Here is a 15,781-nt window from a genome sequence, read left to right on the forward strand (position 1 = left end):
CAAACTCGTCATCAAACACAGCGTCGAATAGACTGTCGGAAAAAGCAACTCTTTGATGCCATAGATCAACATATTGTGATATAAATCCATATATTCCAACATTTAGATAACATATTGTGAAAGGAGGACCTGTCGGATTTATTCCGTTTTGCCTGCAACCAAGCCAGGAACCGAAAGCCCGATGCAGCCCTTACCGAGAAAGTCTCATCGTGGCCACTCGTTTGATATTCACTCTACAACCATGTCCTTGATGTATTTACCAAACCTCAAGAAGCATGGTGTTCACCCTGTTTTAGCCGTTGAGCTGCCCTGTCCCCGTTGTAAACTAGATATTAAAACGCCTGGTCACGAACCCCAGTTCCCACCGATGGTACAGTCTGACAATTCTTGACTGTCAATATTAGTATCTTCCCTTGCCTTCCCTCCGCTTCTCCTTGAGCTCTGCCTCAGTCTTCTGTCTCTTCCTGCTCTCCTGAGCGATCATCTCACTCAAGTCATCGTCATACGCCCACTTGGCTCCAATGCCCTCTTCCTTCCTACCCTCCTCGAACTTGCGCCGCAGGTCGTCTTTGCTGATACCATCGTGGTTGTGCAACGAGTCGACATCAAGAGCAACGTCGATATCGCCAGGCTTCTTGCGCTTGCGTGAATCGTCATCGGCGCCGAGAATAGGCACGCCTGCTCGCTGAGCTGCTTGTGCTTGCTTGAGGTCATATACCCTGTCACTACCGAAGAATCCTTCGGCGCGAACTTGACGCTCTGGCAGGATCGTGTAGGCGGATCGAGGAGCACTAGACTCTTCTGTGTCGTAGCCACGGCGCTCCTTTCGTAAGTCCATCTCACCAGCAATAGACGTCTCGACACCTTGCCCGTAGTCCGCCTGCACCGTGCTGGCATAACCACCGGGAGTCTCGAGGCCACTGGGTGTCTCTGTTCCGCCAGGAATATCATCGTCTTCCTCCTCTTCCTCTTCATCTTCCTCTTCCTCCTCCTCCTCTGATTCTTCTTCTCGTGGCTGCAGCTCACCCCACAAGTTCTTCTCTACAGGCTCACCGGCTCCCGCGTGCATTTGTGCCCCTCCTTGTCCGCCCTGTGCCGCAAGACCGAAGACATCACCACCAAACAAAGGCCTGTTGAACTCATCGACTGGGGGTTTACCCCAACCACCGGGATGGAAGCCCCATGAGCCTCCAGCCGGTGGTGGCGCATTCAGTCCAGGAATCTTCAGAGTAGGATAGGATGGAGGAGGCCCGAATCGTTGTTGGTTGATGAGCCATGGTGGTGGTGCACCAGGAGGCATTCCCAGGGCTTCCTTAGTACCCTCGGTGAGGTCACCCGGTCGGAAATGTTGGTAATCGACCTCAGACTCTTTGCCTTCATAGTAAACCTCACCGAATCGCGTCAATTCGGGCTTGGTCTGGAAACGAAAGAAAGCATCGTAAAGTTTCTGGTAATCGATATCGAGCTTGCCCATCTTTGGAGCAACACGTTCCCTCTGTTTCTGCTTCAATGACTGTTCTGCCTGTTTATCGAGGACGGCATCGCGCATTTCGGTAATGCCGGTTTCTGCGATGAACTGGGGTAGCCGGAAAGGTGGCTTCTCGATACCTCGTTTTGAAGACAGATACTCTCGCTTTAAAGACCAATGGGTTGGTACTGGAACGACGTTTCGTTGAGCTTTGATCTGAACAAGTAGTCGAGGATCCGACGAGGATACGTCCTGCCATTCTACCACCTCAGGGACCTTGACTAACGCCTTGAGCTCTGCGATAGAGATGGTGTTGAGCTGCTTCTTCTTCTTTTTGGATAACTTGGGCTGTCCGTTGTTCTCCTCGTCTTCGTCTGGAATCTCGTCGTCATCCGCGTAAAACACTGTCCCTTGATTGCCAGCGTTGGCCTCCTTGGCGATTTCGTCCTCTTCCATCGACGCGCCGAATTTGCTAAAGATGTCCTTGTACATGGCATATGCAGGATCCTCCTCATCCATGTCAACTTCAGTGGCATGACCATCTGTGGTAGCGGCATCTTCCGTTGTCGACCCCTTCTTCACTTCGAGATTTGTCGTCGCAGGCTCGGCGGCATCGTGCTCTTCACGGCTGGTAGCCTCGGCGGTTTCCTCGGTCTTTGTAGGGGTAGCCTGTAGCGCGTCAGCGGGTGATGTCGCAACGGGGGCGAGGAGACCAGAACATACCTCTGCTTGAGCCTTCTTCTGCTCCTTCTTCTTGGCCCTGCGCATCTGGTTCTTGGTCATCTTTGGGGCCGCCATAGTGAATCAGAGGCTGGCGACGTTGGCGTCGCGACCAGGGATTGCCTTTTGCTTGTGGTTGGATTGAAGACTTGGGTCGTGAGCTGGAAGGTGGCGTAGGACAAGGCGAGCGCGAGAATGGCCTGCTTAGGGTCCCTGTTCATGCCCTCGAGTAACAGAGGCAATACACACAAGAGTCGAAGGAGGGTGGTGTTGGAACAGAAGCACAGTTGGATGCGCCAACAGAGAGATTGGTTTAGCTGATACAGGTGGAGACGACGTTTGCGCGACGCCTTCAAAAGTCTGTCTCCCGTCAACCTCAGAGTAGCAGCTTAGTCTTAGCCTTAGCGTACCTAAGTTAGTTAGCTCAAGTAAATTAAATGGCGGCTCAGGGCGGCTAAAGGTGCCTTATCAGCTTATCAGCGGCGGCTGCCGGACTAACCGCGGAGGGAGGCTAGCAAGCCACGTAATGTTGGTTACAGGCTTATTACAGAAGGTCCCAAGGAATGTGCCCCTGTAACCCCCCGTGTGCAATCTATCTGGCATCGATTCGTTCTCCTATTGGAGCCTCTTGGTTTAATTATAGGCTGTACCTTGCTTATCCCACTTGCACCATTCCTACTTTGACGTGAACACCAACAGAAGCTGCAGCACTTGGTTATAACTTGGCATTCTTTTTTCTCTTCAGCTTCACCAGCTTCTGGTCCTTATTTCCATAGAGCCAGTATCGTCGCCTTATTCGAGCGCTGTCATTTGTTCCCTCCCGCGCTTTCGTTCTCAGGCTTGGCTTCGTCATTCGACTTGTAGCTCGCGCCTTGGCCTACAGCCTCAGGTACTTGGGAGATAGCCATTACGAGTCGACCCTTCGATAAGCGATGAGCGTACGTTTTCGTCGACGATTATAACGAGTTATTCGAATATTACCTTCCTCATTTGTCGCTCGTTTAAACCCCGATTCGAATCAATTCAAACTGAACACGCAACCTTAATACCTGGCCTTTGCGCCGCAATTTAATATTCTCTCCCTTCTTATCACTCTCCTGTGATGGAAAAGTTCCCCGACTTCATCGATACGCCCCTGGGCGAATCACCGTCAGAGAGCCCTTTGAATCCTCCTGGTTGGACAAACGGCGCACCTCCTCGTCCCTCAGATCGATGGCGACCCGCCTCGAAGTCAGATAATGGCTGGTCAACGGCTCCTCGAGGGCACAATCGACAAAAGAGCCTCACAGATGCTATTCGTACCATAAGAGGTCGCAATGGCAGTGTGAGCCAGAACGCCCACGAGATCGCCGATGCCCTTCGTGCCCCCGTCTCTCCGAAGCTTATTGTATGCCCCTTCTTCCCGAGTCCCAAGCCCAATGTAGAGTTACCAGTTCAATGTGCTGACCCGATGTTGCGGTACACAGATTCTGTGCCTGTTGTGGTACACTTCGTCTGCCCTTACCAACACCTCCTCCAAGTCCATTTTGATAGCTTTTGACAAGCCCGCTACCTTGACGCTGGTCCAATTCGCTTTCGTCTCCTCATTATGTATCTTCATGGCATGGCTTGCGACCATCTTCCCAGTCTTGCGAACCAAAATCACAGCTCTCAAGCACCCAATTCGAAAGCCAACTCGCGACGTTATCAGAACGACTCTGCCTTTAGCCGCATTCCAGATCGGTGGTCACCTTCTTAGTTCGACAGCTACCTCAAAGATCCCTGTGTCACTTGTCCATACCATCAAGGGTCTTTCACCCCTCTTTACCGTTCTCGCTTATAGGATTGTGTACGACATTCGGTACCCCAAGGCGACCTATCTGTCTCTGATCCCTCTCACGTTCGGTGTCATGTTGGCCTGCTCGGGCAAAACGACCTATGGTGGAGAGCTCATTGGTGTTATCCATGCTCTTTTGGCTACCGTCATCTTTGTTACCCAAAACATCTTCTCTAAGAAGCTCTTCAACGAGGCTGCTAAAGCAGAGGCCGAGTCGCCCCATTCACTACCTAAGAAGTTGGACAAGCTCAACTTACTTTGCTACTCTTCTGGTATGGCTTTTCTTCTCACGTTGCCCATCTGGTTTTGGTCGGAAGGGTTCACTCTTCTCATGAACTTCTACCACGAGGGCTCGATAGACTTGAATGAGCAACCCAACTCGATGGACCATGGAAGACTCACGCTTGAGTTTGTCTTCAACGGTGTCTTCCATTTTGGCCAGAACATTCTCGCCTTCATCCTGCTCTCCATGGTATCCCCTGTTACCTATTCAGTAGCCAGTCTCATCAAGCGTGTGTTCGTCATTGTCTTGGCTCTGGTATGGTTCAGGAGTCCCACAACACCCCTGCAAGGTGTGGGCATTGCTCTCACCTTTCTGGGTCTGTACTTGTATGACCGAACAAAGTCTGGCAACAAGGCCGATCAAAAGGCTCAGTCGATGCAGATTAAGCGATCATCGATTCTCCCCACCACAAACAATGGATTGCGCCCAACGCCTATCATGGAATCCCCTCAAAGGACTGAGCTCAACGCCCGCTCTTATCCCTACCATGAGGGCTACTTTGGTCGGCCTTCTGCGGCAGAAGATCCAAAAAAGTCAGACGATGGTGTTCCTCGCAGCCGTACTCCTGGTACTGGTAATGGAGGCTGGCTCCCTCCAGGAACTAAACAGGAAGACACATGGCAGCCAGGCGATCGAGTTGCTGGCGTTGCATGATGATTCTCACGAGTATGTCTTGGATTGCGTATTTTTCTGGTGAACAGGCTTGGTGTTTCGAATTCAAACAATCAAAAAGATATGAGAGCTAGAGTTTCTCGTGTAAGGTGTTGTTGTTACTTTATATCCCGATATCTTGATGAAGGGCTTTGGGTTCCTGTATGACATATCATGGGATGGCGTTTTTTGTTCTTGAGAGACAAGACACAACGACACTGGTGAGGTCCTCCTTTTTTTCCCAAAGGGGGCGCCGGATGCAATGTATCATTATGTGCATATGGAATGATAATGCTGGACTATTTTGGATAGATGAGCCTGCGATCACAGCTCGAGCGTGACGTATTAACGATGTGGTTTAAAATCTTGGTTGATATATGTCATGATTTGGAGGAGATGCCCTACTGGCCTACTATATGCTTCGGGCATTAATCTATTAGCCATTCTTCAACTTCGACGCCTATACTTCTCCCTATTCCTCGTATCACCTCCCATGCAACATTGATCCTCCACTTGCCTCCTCGATCCATGACATCTCCTGCGCCTCCTACTCGTGTCAACAGTCTTAAGCTCGCAAGCGTCGATACAGCCACGGCTACATCTGCATCGAGGCCGGCTGCGCCTACGGCAGTGCCATCTGCCCATTCATTTCGTACAGCGGCAAAGATAGCCATCATGCGCTCGAGGACAAAGGCGTGTGCGCCAAGGAGTTTGCGGGCGATCTTGCGATGCTTGCTCCGTGTGGCTCCCCGAGCGACGATACCTCCTCGGCGGCGCTTGCGGCCATGATGATATGTCGAGAAGAGTGTGAGATCATGACGGGTTGCATTGTGGGAGGCGAGATAAGCTGATAGCAGCAGGAGACGAGCTGTCGTAGGGAGGAGGTTCGTGAGATCGGTTGCTGAGGCTGTAGTTCTGGTTCCGACGGCTTCAAGGGGGTTGTTTTTTGGGCGAATAGAGACAATGCTTGGGTTGAGCAAAGACTCATCTTGGAAATGCACTCTTCCTGCTATTAGCAGCTTCGAGAACTCTTTCGGCAGATGTGTTCCCGCCAGAATGGGGGCTGTGAAGCGCGGCCAAAGCGCATGACAGCTGTGCTTAAACGATGGCAGTGTGCGAGACGCTGATTTTGTGAGGGAGTCGTAAACGGCGGCGCAGAATCGAGTCCAAAGATCGGTGGTTTCTTGCTGCGTGCATGTAGCAATTGATTTCGGTGGCGTGAGCGAGAGGATGCGAACGAATTCCTTCTTTTCGTAGGGAGGAAAATGAAGATGCGCTGACGAAGGTGACCGTAGGAAGCCAGCGGGCGGAGATGTGACTATGAAGACGCAGGTGAGACATGGAATCTGGACAGTTGCTGCTGTTAGCTCTGTACGTGTACGTGTGTAGGTATCAAGGTTGTTTGTTGGGAGCTTACAATTTCTGATAACCTCGCCAGAGCCGGTAACAATGTGGCCGGGGCATCTCTTTGTCGATCAATGGCATCCAGCACCAAGATAAAACGCCACCTCGCATCCCTCTTTGGATACTGAACCATCTTGACCATCTCAACCGTCAATTGCGCCAGTGTTTCGCATCGCCGAGGCACTTCCTCCCACTGCAGCGCCTCAGCAACCTGACCAACTATGCGCTCGAAGAGATGTCGTCCTGTGATGCATTGTACTGAGTTAACGACAGCAGCTTGCAGACCCCCTGAGGTATCATCGCTATTAATACTGGTGACGAGATCGGAGACAAGTTGAGAGGTGATGGCGGATTTGCCTGTAGCCGTTGCACCGTGGATAACGAGGTTTCGACAAGGAGCTGCATTGGGCTATATGTTGTCAGTCTGTTATGGTGATGTGGAAAGATGGGTGGTTGGTGAGTAAACATCACATACATGCAGCAGCGTTGCTAAGGAGCGGATTTGATGCTCTCGACAAGGAAATGACTCGAATAAGGGGGCTAATATGACCTCGTCTGGAAGACCAAACAGTGAAGCCATCGTGGCTCGTTGAATTTGGGCAATACCACCGTCTTAAGCTGCAATTGCTGGTTTGAAGCTCACGAATTCTTCAAGATACGCATAAATGAGCTTATCGGGGAGACGCGTTTGGCGCGTCGCACGGTCCAAGATACGTCACTCGTGGAATTACCCGACGGCCGCATACAGGCATACCTAGGTCGTAGGTAGTCACTTATATAACTACCTACCTGTCACAACTTTTTCATTTTCTTACATGGTAAACAGTCACGAAAACATATTCCACAAGTTCAATTCCACGGGTACATATACATAAAGACATATATATATATCGTCTCACAGACTCTATTCATTCCGAGAAACGAAACTACATGCAAAATCCCCTATGCAATCCAATCCATAATCCGCAAACATTTGTAAACCCAACGCCATTGCTATGCTGATTAAAACAAGACAGGTTCAATCACGTCTACTTGTTCTGGCTCCTTGCCAAACACTTTATTCCACCAATGATTCCATGTCCTCAACTCCCCGTACAAGACAGTCACCAAGACCTCTGCATTCCATATTGGTACAGGTGTTCCTTGGTTAGATTGCGTTTGTGTGAAACCTCTTCCAGGAGCTTGAATGGTGATTCTTGTTCCAGTATTGACCCAGATTTTCCGAACGTCGTTGAGGAGATTATCCGTGAAGCTTCTGACACCATCACCAATCTGTGGGGACGCCATGCTTTGCTGCCGAAAGCCGGATAGGAGGGTTTCTGCTCTGACAGAATAGTCTTCAAGATCGACCATGTCAGAGATATATGTTTCGGCCCTTGACAACCCGTTCCTCACATGCTTGAGAACTTGCACAGTATCTGTCCAAGAACCACAAGATATACCAGAAAGTGACAAGCCATATAGAGGAGACCATAAGCTGTTTGACAATGACAACAGCTGTGTAACCTGATGGACTTCCTCGGCCCGGAGATGTCCGTCTTTTTTACTGAGTTGATCAAAGAAGTCGGCAATGGCACGTAAAAGAACAACCACATGCGGCAGTTCGCCTTCTGCCAACTCTCGAGGAATTACATCGCGGGTGAAGAAAACTCGCAGTGCCCCTGCATAAACTTCAACCATGGGGAATATCGAGCTTTCTACGGTTGCAGTCTTGACAATCGCTGGTAGCATCTTGTTCAGAATGAAAGATAGAATGCCCGGGTTCTCCATCCCCCGGCACAAAAGCTCAACTTCGCCTTGAAGCTTGTTGTCTTTAAGCGCAATCTTGAAGTTGTTAGAGAGGAAGAAGAATACCTGGTGGATGACCTTGGTGTCCCCTTCGCTCAGCCGTAGCCCGTAAGACATCATGCCAGCCACTTGCAGTTGCGGGTCCTGGATAGACGGCGAATACTCCTTACTGATCTGATAGAAATACTTGTCGACTGTACAAATATCAGAGCCGTGAGCTCTAATAAGCGCAATGATATCCCGAACAAAGACCACATAGCTAGAATGTTCAGAGGCATCGTGAGACATCGTCCGCAAATCTCCGATGATTTGCTGCATCACCAACTTGAGGGTCTTGGAGTGTTCTGACACGATGACCTTCTTGAGCGCTGGTCCAGCATCTCGCAAAGACTTGCGCATCCACGTTATGAGGAATTCGAAGAGGTCTCGGTTTGTGTTGTAGTCCGGGTTAATAGCAAGTCCAACGACTGCATCTGGGACGAATTCTTTCTGCTTTCCCAGCAACTGCTCCGCAAACTGGTTTTCGTAAGATAGGTATGGTCTTGGCTTGACAATTGACAGAGCCCAGACCTCTGAAAGAGAAAAGTTTGCCTCGCTAAAATCATCAAAGTTGTGCTTAAGGAGCGTGGTTAAGAATAAGACAAGATGTCGTCGTTGGTCGAGGTTAAGTTTGGCTGGAACCTCCTCGAACAGGCTATATTTTCCCGGTCTGAACATATCGGCAAGGCGCAACAGTCCACCAGTAATGAACCTTACTACAAGCTGGGCTGTCAAGATTATGACCTGCTCAATGCACTGGGATCTCTGCACAGCTTCAGAAGGGGATTCGCCAACTTCTCCCTGTGAGGAGAGAATGCATCTTGCCATTGAGAAGTAGGCTTTGGATAGGTCGTGATCAATTACCAAGAAAGCATCGTCCGCTTGAGCTGAGTTCAAGATTTGGCTCTCGCTCTGTTGACTGTCTTCGTCATCCTTGAACTCATCAACACGGGCGAGGAAAACTTCCAAGGTGGATAGGGAAGAACGGAGAATAGACCAGTCGAGCTCTAAGGGATATGCACTGGATCGCCGGAAGACTTGCTGTAGTTGCAGTGTGTTCAGGGCAAACGTGGCAGCCTCCAAATTAGGTGCATGCCTCATAACATCTAATGATGCTGCCACTGAGACATGTAGTACGTCCATTGTAGCCTTTTTATTCATGGTCACCACGGCATTGATCAAGTCTGGGTCGATTGTGTGACTGGCATCTTTAGACATGGCCAAGACTTGCTGTTGCATATCAGACTGTACGGAGTCAAACTGTTGCATCATGGACTGGAAAAAGCTGTTCCGCCACTGTGTGAACGGTCTTAAAGCTGTCGTAGCTTCTCCGGACGCGATGATAAACCTGGCCAACTGGTTCCAGGCTCTGACATTGATTAAACACGCCTCTTTGTGGGAGCTTGCTGGGGCGACAAGTCGCTCGATCAAATGGGCGCCTGGGCGAAGTTCTGCCGGCGAGGCCCAGAAAAGGGTGCAGAGCAGATCATGGTGGTTTCGTAACGCAGCCAAATCACGCTCCCGGATCGTCTGCTCCTTTAGGAGTTGCCGGTTGTGGTTTGGCATTGTCCGGGCTATCAGGTTCCGGATGTCTTTCAACGAGCCAGCGGCGCCTAACTTCTTGATACTCAAGGCAACGAGCTTGAGAAAGATGTGGAAGCACTTGTCGGCCTTATCAACAGACAATGAGGGGCTTCCTGAGAGCTCATCCAGAAACTTGGGCGAAGCGAACACCTCTTCATTGCGCAGATGAGCGAGGTCCTGCGAACCGAAGAAGTCAAAGATGACACCAATCACGGCTACACATTTGTGCCAGCCCCATTGCTGAACAAGATAGTGGCAACGGCCAACGAGTGCCCGACAGTAGCTGTTGAAGCTTGGTGACTGCCGTGGGTTATTCTTGTAAACCTGGAAAACTTTCTTGAGCAGTCTTTGTGGTAATGCCCAGCCATCGACAACTGCATCATGCCTTCGAGCTGTAGCAACGATACCTTTGTCGTTAAACTCAGTGAGTGGGAGGAGAAGGAACATGGTTTTCCACAACCGCTCGTGTTCCGTCACATCGAGGCTTTCTGAAACCTCAGGCGTGGCTATGACGGCGTACAGAATATCCCAGAATGAGCCCCGAGGAATATGGGCATGTTCCAGAGTCTTCATGGTCATAAGCCAGGAGTGAATGGCAGGCACATCATCTCTCAATCCTCGCTCTCGTGACCGTGAGTTCTTCAGGTCACTGTACACTTTTTTTATGTTGTCCGTCCCAGCCTTGGAGAGTGATATAATTGCAGTTCTGGCCAAGTCCTTCACCAGATCCTCCATTTGAAATTGATCGCTCGCCAAAGAGGGTTCACTTTGGCAAAGTCTCAGAACAAAGAGCGTGGCAAGAAGCAAGCAATCATAGACGCTTGCAATAGATAGATACTGGTGTTGTGTGGTGTTATCGCCACGTCCCAGTACCGCTTGTATGCGGCTATTGAATCCCTGGAACGCCTCAAGCGCCCTCCCAATGAAAGACTTCGCCTGTGTATGGTCCGTGAAGCTCAAAGAATTCAGCATGAAGTTCATGATGAACCCTGCAGCACTCTTTACAAATTTGGGGTCTTGGGCTTGTTTGTTGACTGATTTGTATTCGAGCTGGTCTGCGATGGAATCGAGAAGCATACCCAGCTCAGAGGACACTTGCGAGTCCCAACGGCCCCATCTGAGGATTTGCTCTCCAAAGCTCAACGATACCCGTGGTCGAGTTTCCAGTAGATGTTGGCACCTCGGGGCACTCGATACAGATTCAAACACACCACTTCCAATAAGTGTTGACTCGTGGAAGTAGACTTGGGCATCTAGAGGGAAAGTCTCAAAATGATGGGTGTACTGTGTGCCATACGGCCCCAAACCTTGAAGTTTCTCCTCATTCGTCACTATAGACTGAGCAGGCTCTGAGATTGAGGCAAACTCGACGGGGATAGGATCATTCGCACGACTAAACTGTGGTGCTTCGGCACCAATGCGTCGAGGTTTGGTCTTCTTCCGAAATCGCGATTTGTTCAGGTTTTGAGATGGTTCCTCAACGGCTCGGAGAGGCACAGGATCTTGTTCAGGAGGTGGACTAGCTGAGTAAAACGTGTCGGGCTCATGGTCAAAGGTCATGATGCTTGAAGCAGAAAGGTCACCACGTTGCTTCCGGTACAGACGATCCAGACGTTTCTTGGTTGCGTTGAATAAGAAGCGACTAGTCTGGTCTGTTTCATCCGTTTCCAGTTGAGCCGGGCGCACGACTCCTGAACCAGAACGGGACAAGGGTGTGCTAGTAAGGCCGTTCTGGCTCATTCGAGTTTCTGCATGAGTACTGTCTGGCTGATACCTGACTGAACCTGCCTGGCTCACTTGTTTGACCAGGCGTCGAGATGCTCCTAGGGTCAATGGCATCCGTCTTGGGATGGAAGAGCCATTCCCAGATGTTTCACGCAGAGGTCGCTTCGTTTCCCTGTACTTAGGGTTCGGTTTGGCTTTGGCTTTCCTGGCTTTTTGAGCAGCAGTGACCAACTGGCGTTGGGGGATCGAACCGACCCTCCAGTTATTCAAGACAGATGTCGCGTCAATATGGTCCTCTCTAGTAGCGAGTTTGATCAACTTTCTACCAGGACTACTCCGACCCATGTCTCGGCGCCGGGTAGCAGACCTCGCAGCAATCTTGAGAAACCTTGGTGCGTCTGCTTCGACAACGTCCAGAATACTTAGTCGAGGTGGCGCATACGGCTTGTTCTTCGTAGACCGTTTCTTTCCATTGGACTTGGGTTTCAGTGTAGGATGGCGGTACTTTTTCTTGACAAGCTCAGGTGCAGGCACAGAAGTGCCCCGAGTCCCAGCGAGCATGCTAGTAATTCTGGGCTGATGGGGTTCCTTGGGTGCTACTTGTTTCCGTTGAGCATCGGAAGTTTTGTGTCGTTTTGCTGGGCCACGAAAAGAGTCCGCAAGCTTCAATTGCCGTTTCCGTCCAGTAAACATAGGGTCAATAGCGTTGTCCTCGACCACAGATCCCTCATCATCAGACAGGATTTCTGAAATGGTTATAGGCCCGTCGTCAATGGTTAGGCGGGTTTGGTTGTGGAATACATTGTCAGTTGTTTCCTGTTGCAGGGCTGATGCAGGTGTTGGCGAATCTTCATCAGAGTCTTCAAAGAACATCTCAAAATTTGTGACAGAATTTGACGAGGCGACACGCCTCTGTGCAACACCACGTCTTATTTCTCGTTCGGGCGAAAAGGCAACAGCTCGCTTATGAATGTCTTTCGGGACCTTCTTGTGACCAGCTTGCTGATCTAGCCGTAGCCAAGATGCAGGAAGGACTCCTCTAATGCGACGGCCAACCGTGTTGACAATCTCAGAGCCACTCTCAGAGGCTGAGTCGGATTCAGATTGAGATGCGGCATCTTCATGGTCTAGCTGCTGGGTGGTGGTAGGGCCAGCGAGTTCATCCTCGGAGTCACTCACATTGAAGATGGTGGGTCGCTGTGTCAACCTCATAAATGACTCGGTCTGTTTGGCCGACACTAATGAAGATTCCGAAGACTCACGTTGATGTTTCTCTTCATCGACGTGTCGTCTAGAACTACGTGCTGCGGCGGGTGAGTCTGTTGTGCCAGGCCCAAGTCTGAAAACAGATGCAGGTTCAAGGGGATCGCTATCCACAATATCATATCTCTTGCGCTTCCTTGTGGAAGACCGAGACGGTGACGATTTCCGTTTTCCAGACGGCCTCGAAGTCGTGGTAATCGGTTGTCTCAGCAAGTCTTGTAAAGCTGGAAGATCATCACCGGCCATGCTCGTGTTTTCTGTATCGCCTGCTGAGCTTGCCTGACTGCTGGGCCCAGCACGATCGTTCATTGGCGACGTCTTCGGTGGTGAAGGTGAGGGAAGATCGAGTGTGTCCAAGGCGTCCAAGAAGTCCTCCGAACCCTTCAATTGGCTTTCATCAGATACTTCCGGTATGTTTGAGCCTTGGCTATCATCTTCAAAGTCCTTATCCTGCGAAGAATCTTGCTCAGCCTGTTGTCGACGTCGTTTTTCTCCTTCCATTGCAAGTCTGATTGGCCGGACGCCATGGCTCTTGAGCGTATTGGAATAGCGGGACAATTCAATGGCATAAGGGCGTTCTTGGATAGGCTTTCTAGGGCGAAATGACCGTTCGTAACGGATAGCAGCTTGTTGGGCAGCCTGGTTCTCGGAGATAGTGTCCAGAATTCGTCCAGGTATGGATATCGCATGGTCATCTCCAAGGACTAGTGACGAGGATGAATGCTCAATATTCCGGTTGTCCTCGAATTCGGGAGCTGGGGGCGGTGAAGATCGTTCAATCGCTATGTTTGGTGTTCCATTACTGGCCGTATCGTTTTCCTGGGCTTCATTCGACAGCGTAGCTTCGGTCGTAACATTCGGTCGTTCAAGGTCAAGGCTGCTGATATCAGGTAGGTCAACATCCGAGTGTATGGATGATAGAGGCGATGATGATTGAATATCGTAGATATCAGGAGAAAATGCGTGTCTTTCGGGCTGCTTTGGCGTTACTTCTAAGATTCGAGCAGGTGTCTTAGTTGAAAGAGCATGGTGGGTAAGCTCTTGTGAGGAACTGGGGACATCCCAGATGTCGCGATCTTGATCCTTCTCCTCATGGTTGGCCGTGTCAACTTGTTGATTATTGGGTCGTTCACTAATAATCTTATTCGTCTGCGTGATCGTAGATAATGACGGTAATTCTTGGCTCTCGAAACCATCTTCTTCCTCAGAATCAGGGACTTCTCCCAGTTCCTTCCAATTACTCATTGTCCATATGACATTATCTTGTCGCATGCATGATGGAGTTGCGAGATTTTTGCTCAAACGACTTGAATTAGTAGAGAGATGGAGGTGGAAATATCAATACCGAGCGTGGTGTTCACGGTTCAGCAGGTACGTAACTCTTTAATTGATTTCATTGCTGGGGCGTGGCGGGGAACGCGGTCGAGGAAACTGGGAGACGCGTCGGGGACGAGCGTAAGTGCTTACAGACACGCGAGGTCCTTTGACAAAGTTTCAGTGGACGGTCCACTATAAATGTGGTCCCAATTATTTAGGTTGAGGTCGAGTCCGAGGTGGCTGCCTGTACCCTTGACTTAACGACGTTTGAGACTTGCTCAGAACTAGGGGTTGGCCGAAATACTTCAAGACAACCTAATCGCTTCCTTCTGACATAGTATACTCAAAATGCATGTTTTCGAGAGAGCATTGCCTTTGGCTTTGACTGTCTTTTGCGGTGTGGTTGGAGGTTAGTTTCGCTGCAAGTTCTATCGAAATCGTCATGCTCAGCAAAACACAGGATTCTACACTTTTCAACCAATATTTGCAAATGATGCGCAAAAGAATCTTGACTCTCCGCCGAGGTCATTAATTCCAAATGAAAATGAGATGGGGGAAAGAAAAAAAGCTGCAAGGAACAATTGACAAATCTCAGCCAAAATTTAAATCGGCCACCCAAAACTTGCAACTACCTTAGGTAGCAATTGCCCGCAGGGACGGGAGAAGGAGATCGCTGTCTTTGGACGGACCTATCTGGACAAAATGTTCTCGACTTCAAGTATCTACACCCCAAACTACTGTACCTATTTCTTTCACAGAGCTCAAATAACATCACCAACCTTTTCTATAAGATCTCCCAATCTGAGGCGCATCTGGTTCTCCTCCCACCATCCCCCTCCTCTATCAATCTTGCTGCCAAACAGGATTAAGGCCATATCCTATTCGCGAATGAATCGAATCCAGTTCAATAGTAATGAGACTAAGCGTTACTTGTGTCACAAGACTACTGAAAAGGGCTGCATACAGCTCAGCACCGAGGTCAATGTTCTCAACTTCGCCATCATCAATCCTGCTCATGTCAATGAGATCGCCCAGCGAGCCCTCGACGTCTACGGCCAGCTTTTGCGCTGATCAGAAACTTGAGCTTAATGAACGGGGCCTCATATAGTGTCACCCTTTTCTACAAAGCAGCCAATGTCTTCATTACCTTATGCGGTGCCAAGTCTCGCTAATGTGTATGTATTAACGATCGGCTCTTCTGACACCGCCCGGCCTTTATCACCTAGCTTTGTTGACTTAGGACGGATCACTGTTTTGACCTTCTACAAGGGGCAGGTTTCTCTTACCACTGACAAACTTCGTTACGATCTATATCTCGAACTCGAGAATCCCTTGAAGAGGTGCGTGGCCTTAGGTTGCACTCTTTCGAGGATAACGAAAGCAGTTTGGGAGCATTTTCGAACATAATAATGGAATAACTCAGGCCTCCACCGCTGGATGGTCGCCAGTGCCGTGAAAGGAGCGAGGCTATCGTAAAAGCATCCAGCATCCTGGCGCCCTATGCATTTGGGAATTCGCAGGCTATGATGCATAAGCGACTTGGACCCGTCCTTACTCCTAGATGCAGTTAATGCAGGTGTCAAAGGCCTGATAGTCTGTCTTAGGGCCTGTGACTCTGCTGAGATTGATTTATTTTGGTGTTGAGAGACTTGGGCAGTTGGATATAGATTGAGCTGAGGTTGTATAGGTTGTGTCGATGATTCATGTTAGTAGTGATAGTTAT

General features: G+C 49.8%; 4 protein-coding genes; 1 reads left to right on the forward strand and 3 right to left on the reverse strand.

Moving 5' to 3' along the window:
- Positions 1–400: 400 nt before the first annotated feature.
- On the reverse strand, positions 401–2,266 carry FFUJ_09783 (related to spliceosome associated protein 145; the record flags this gene model as incomplete). XM_023568277.1 has 2 exons in its annotated part: positions 401–2,137; positions 2,192–2,266. The coding sequence occupies 2 exons, from the start codon at positions 2,264–2,266 to the stop codon at positions 401–403; spliced, it is 1,812 nt and encodes a 603-aa protein (XP_023435504.1).
- A 1,024-nt stretch (positions 2,267–3,290) lies between these two features.
- FFUJ_09782 (related to SLY41 protein) lies at positions 3,291–4,941 on the forward strand (the record flags this gene model as incomplete). XM_023568278.1 has 2 exons in its annotated part: positions 3,291–3,575; positions 3,655–4,941. The coding sequence occupies 2 exons, from the start codon at positions 3,291–3,293 to the stop codon at positions 4,939–4,941; spliced, it is 1,572 nt and encodes a 523-aa protein (XP_023435505.1).
- Positions 4,942–5,366: 425 nt separating this feature from the next.
- Positions 5,367–6,922, reverse strand: FFUJ_09781 (related to origin recognition complex subunit 5; the record flags this gene model as incomplete). XM_023568279.1 has 3 exons in its annotated part: positions 5,367–6,284; positions 6,356–6,751; positions 6,818–6,922. The coding sequence occupies 3 exons, from the start codon at positions 6,920–6,922 to the stop codon at positions 5,367–5,369; spliced, it is 1,419 nt and encodes a 472-aa protein (XP_023435506.1).
- Positions 6,923–7,344: 422 nt separating this feature from the next.
- Positions 7,345–13,986, reverse strand: FFUJ_09780 (uncharacterized protein; the record flags this gene model as incomplete). Its single annotated transcript, XM_023568280.1, has 1 exon — positions 7,345–13,986. One exon carries the CDS (start codon positions 13,984–13,986, stop codon positions 7,345–7,347), a length of 6,642 nt encoding a protein of 2,213 aa, XP_023436157.1.
- Positions 13,987–15,781: the final 1,795 nt, after the last annotated feature.

Source organism: Fusarium fujikuroi, chromosome FFUJ_chr09 (assembly GCF_900079805.1).
Source record: "Fusarium fujikuroi IMI 58289 draft genome, chromosome FFUJ_chr09".
NCBI lineage: Eukaryota > Fungi > Ascomycota > Sordariomycetes > Hypocreales > Nectriaceae > Fusarium > Fusarium fujikuroi.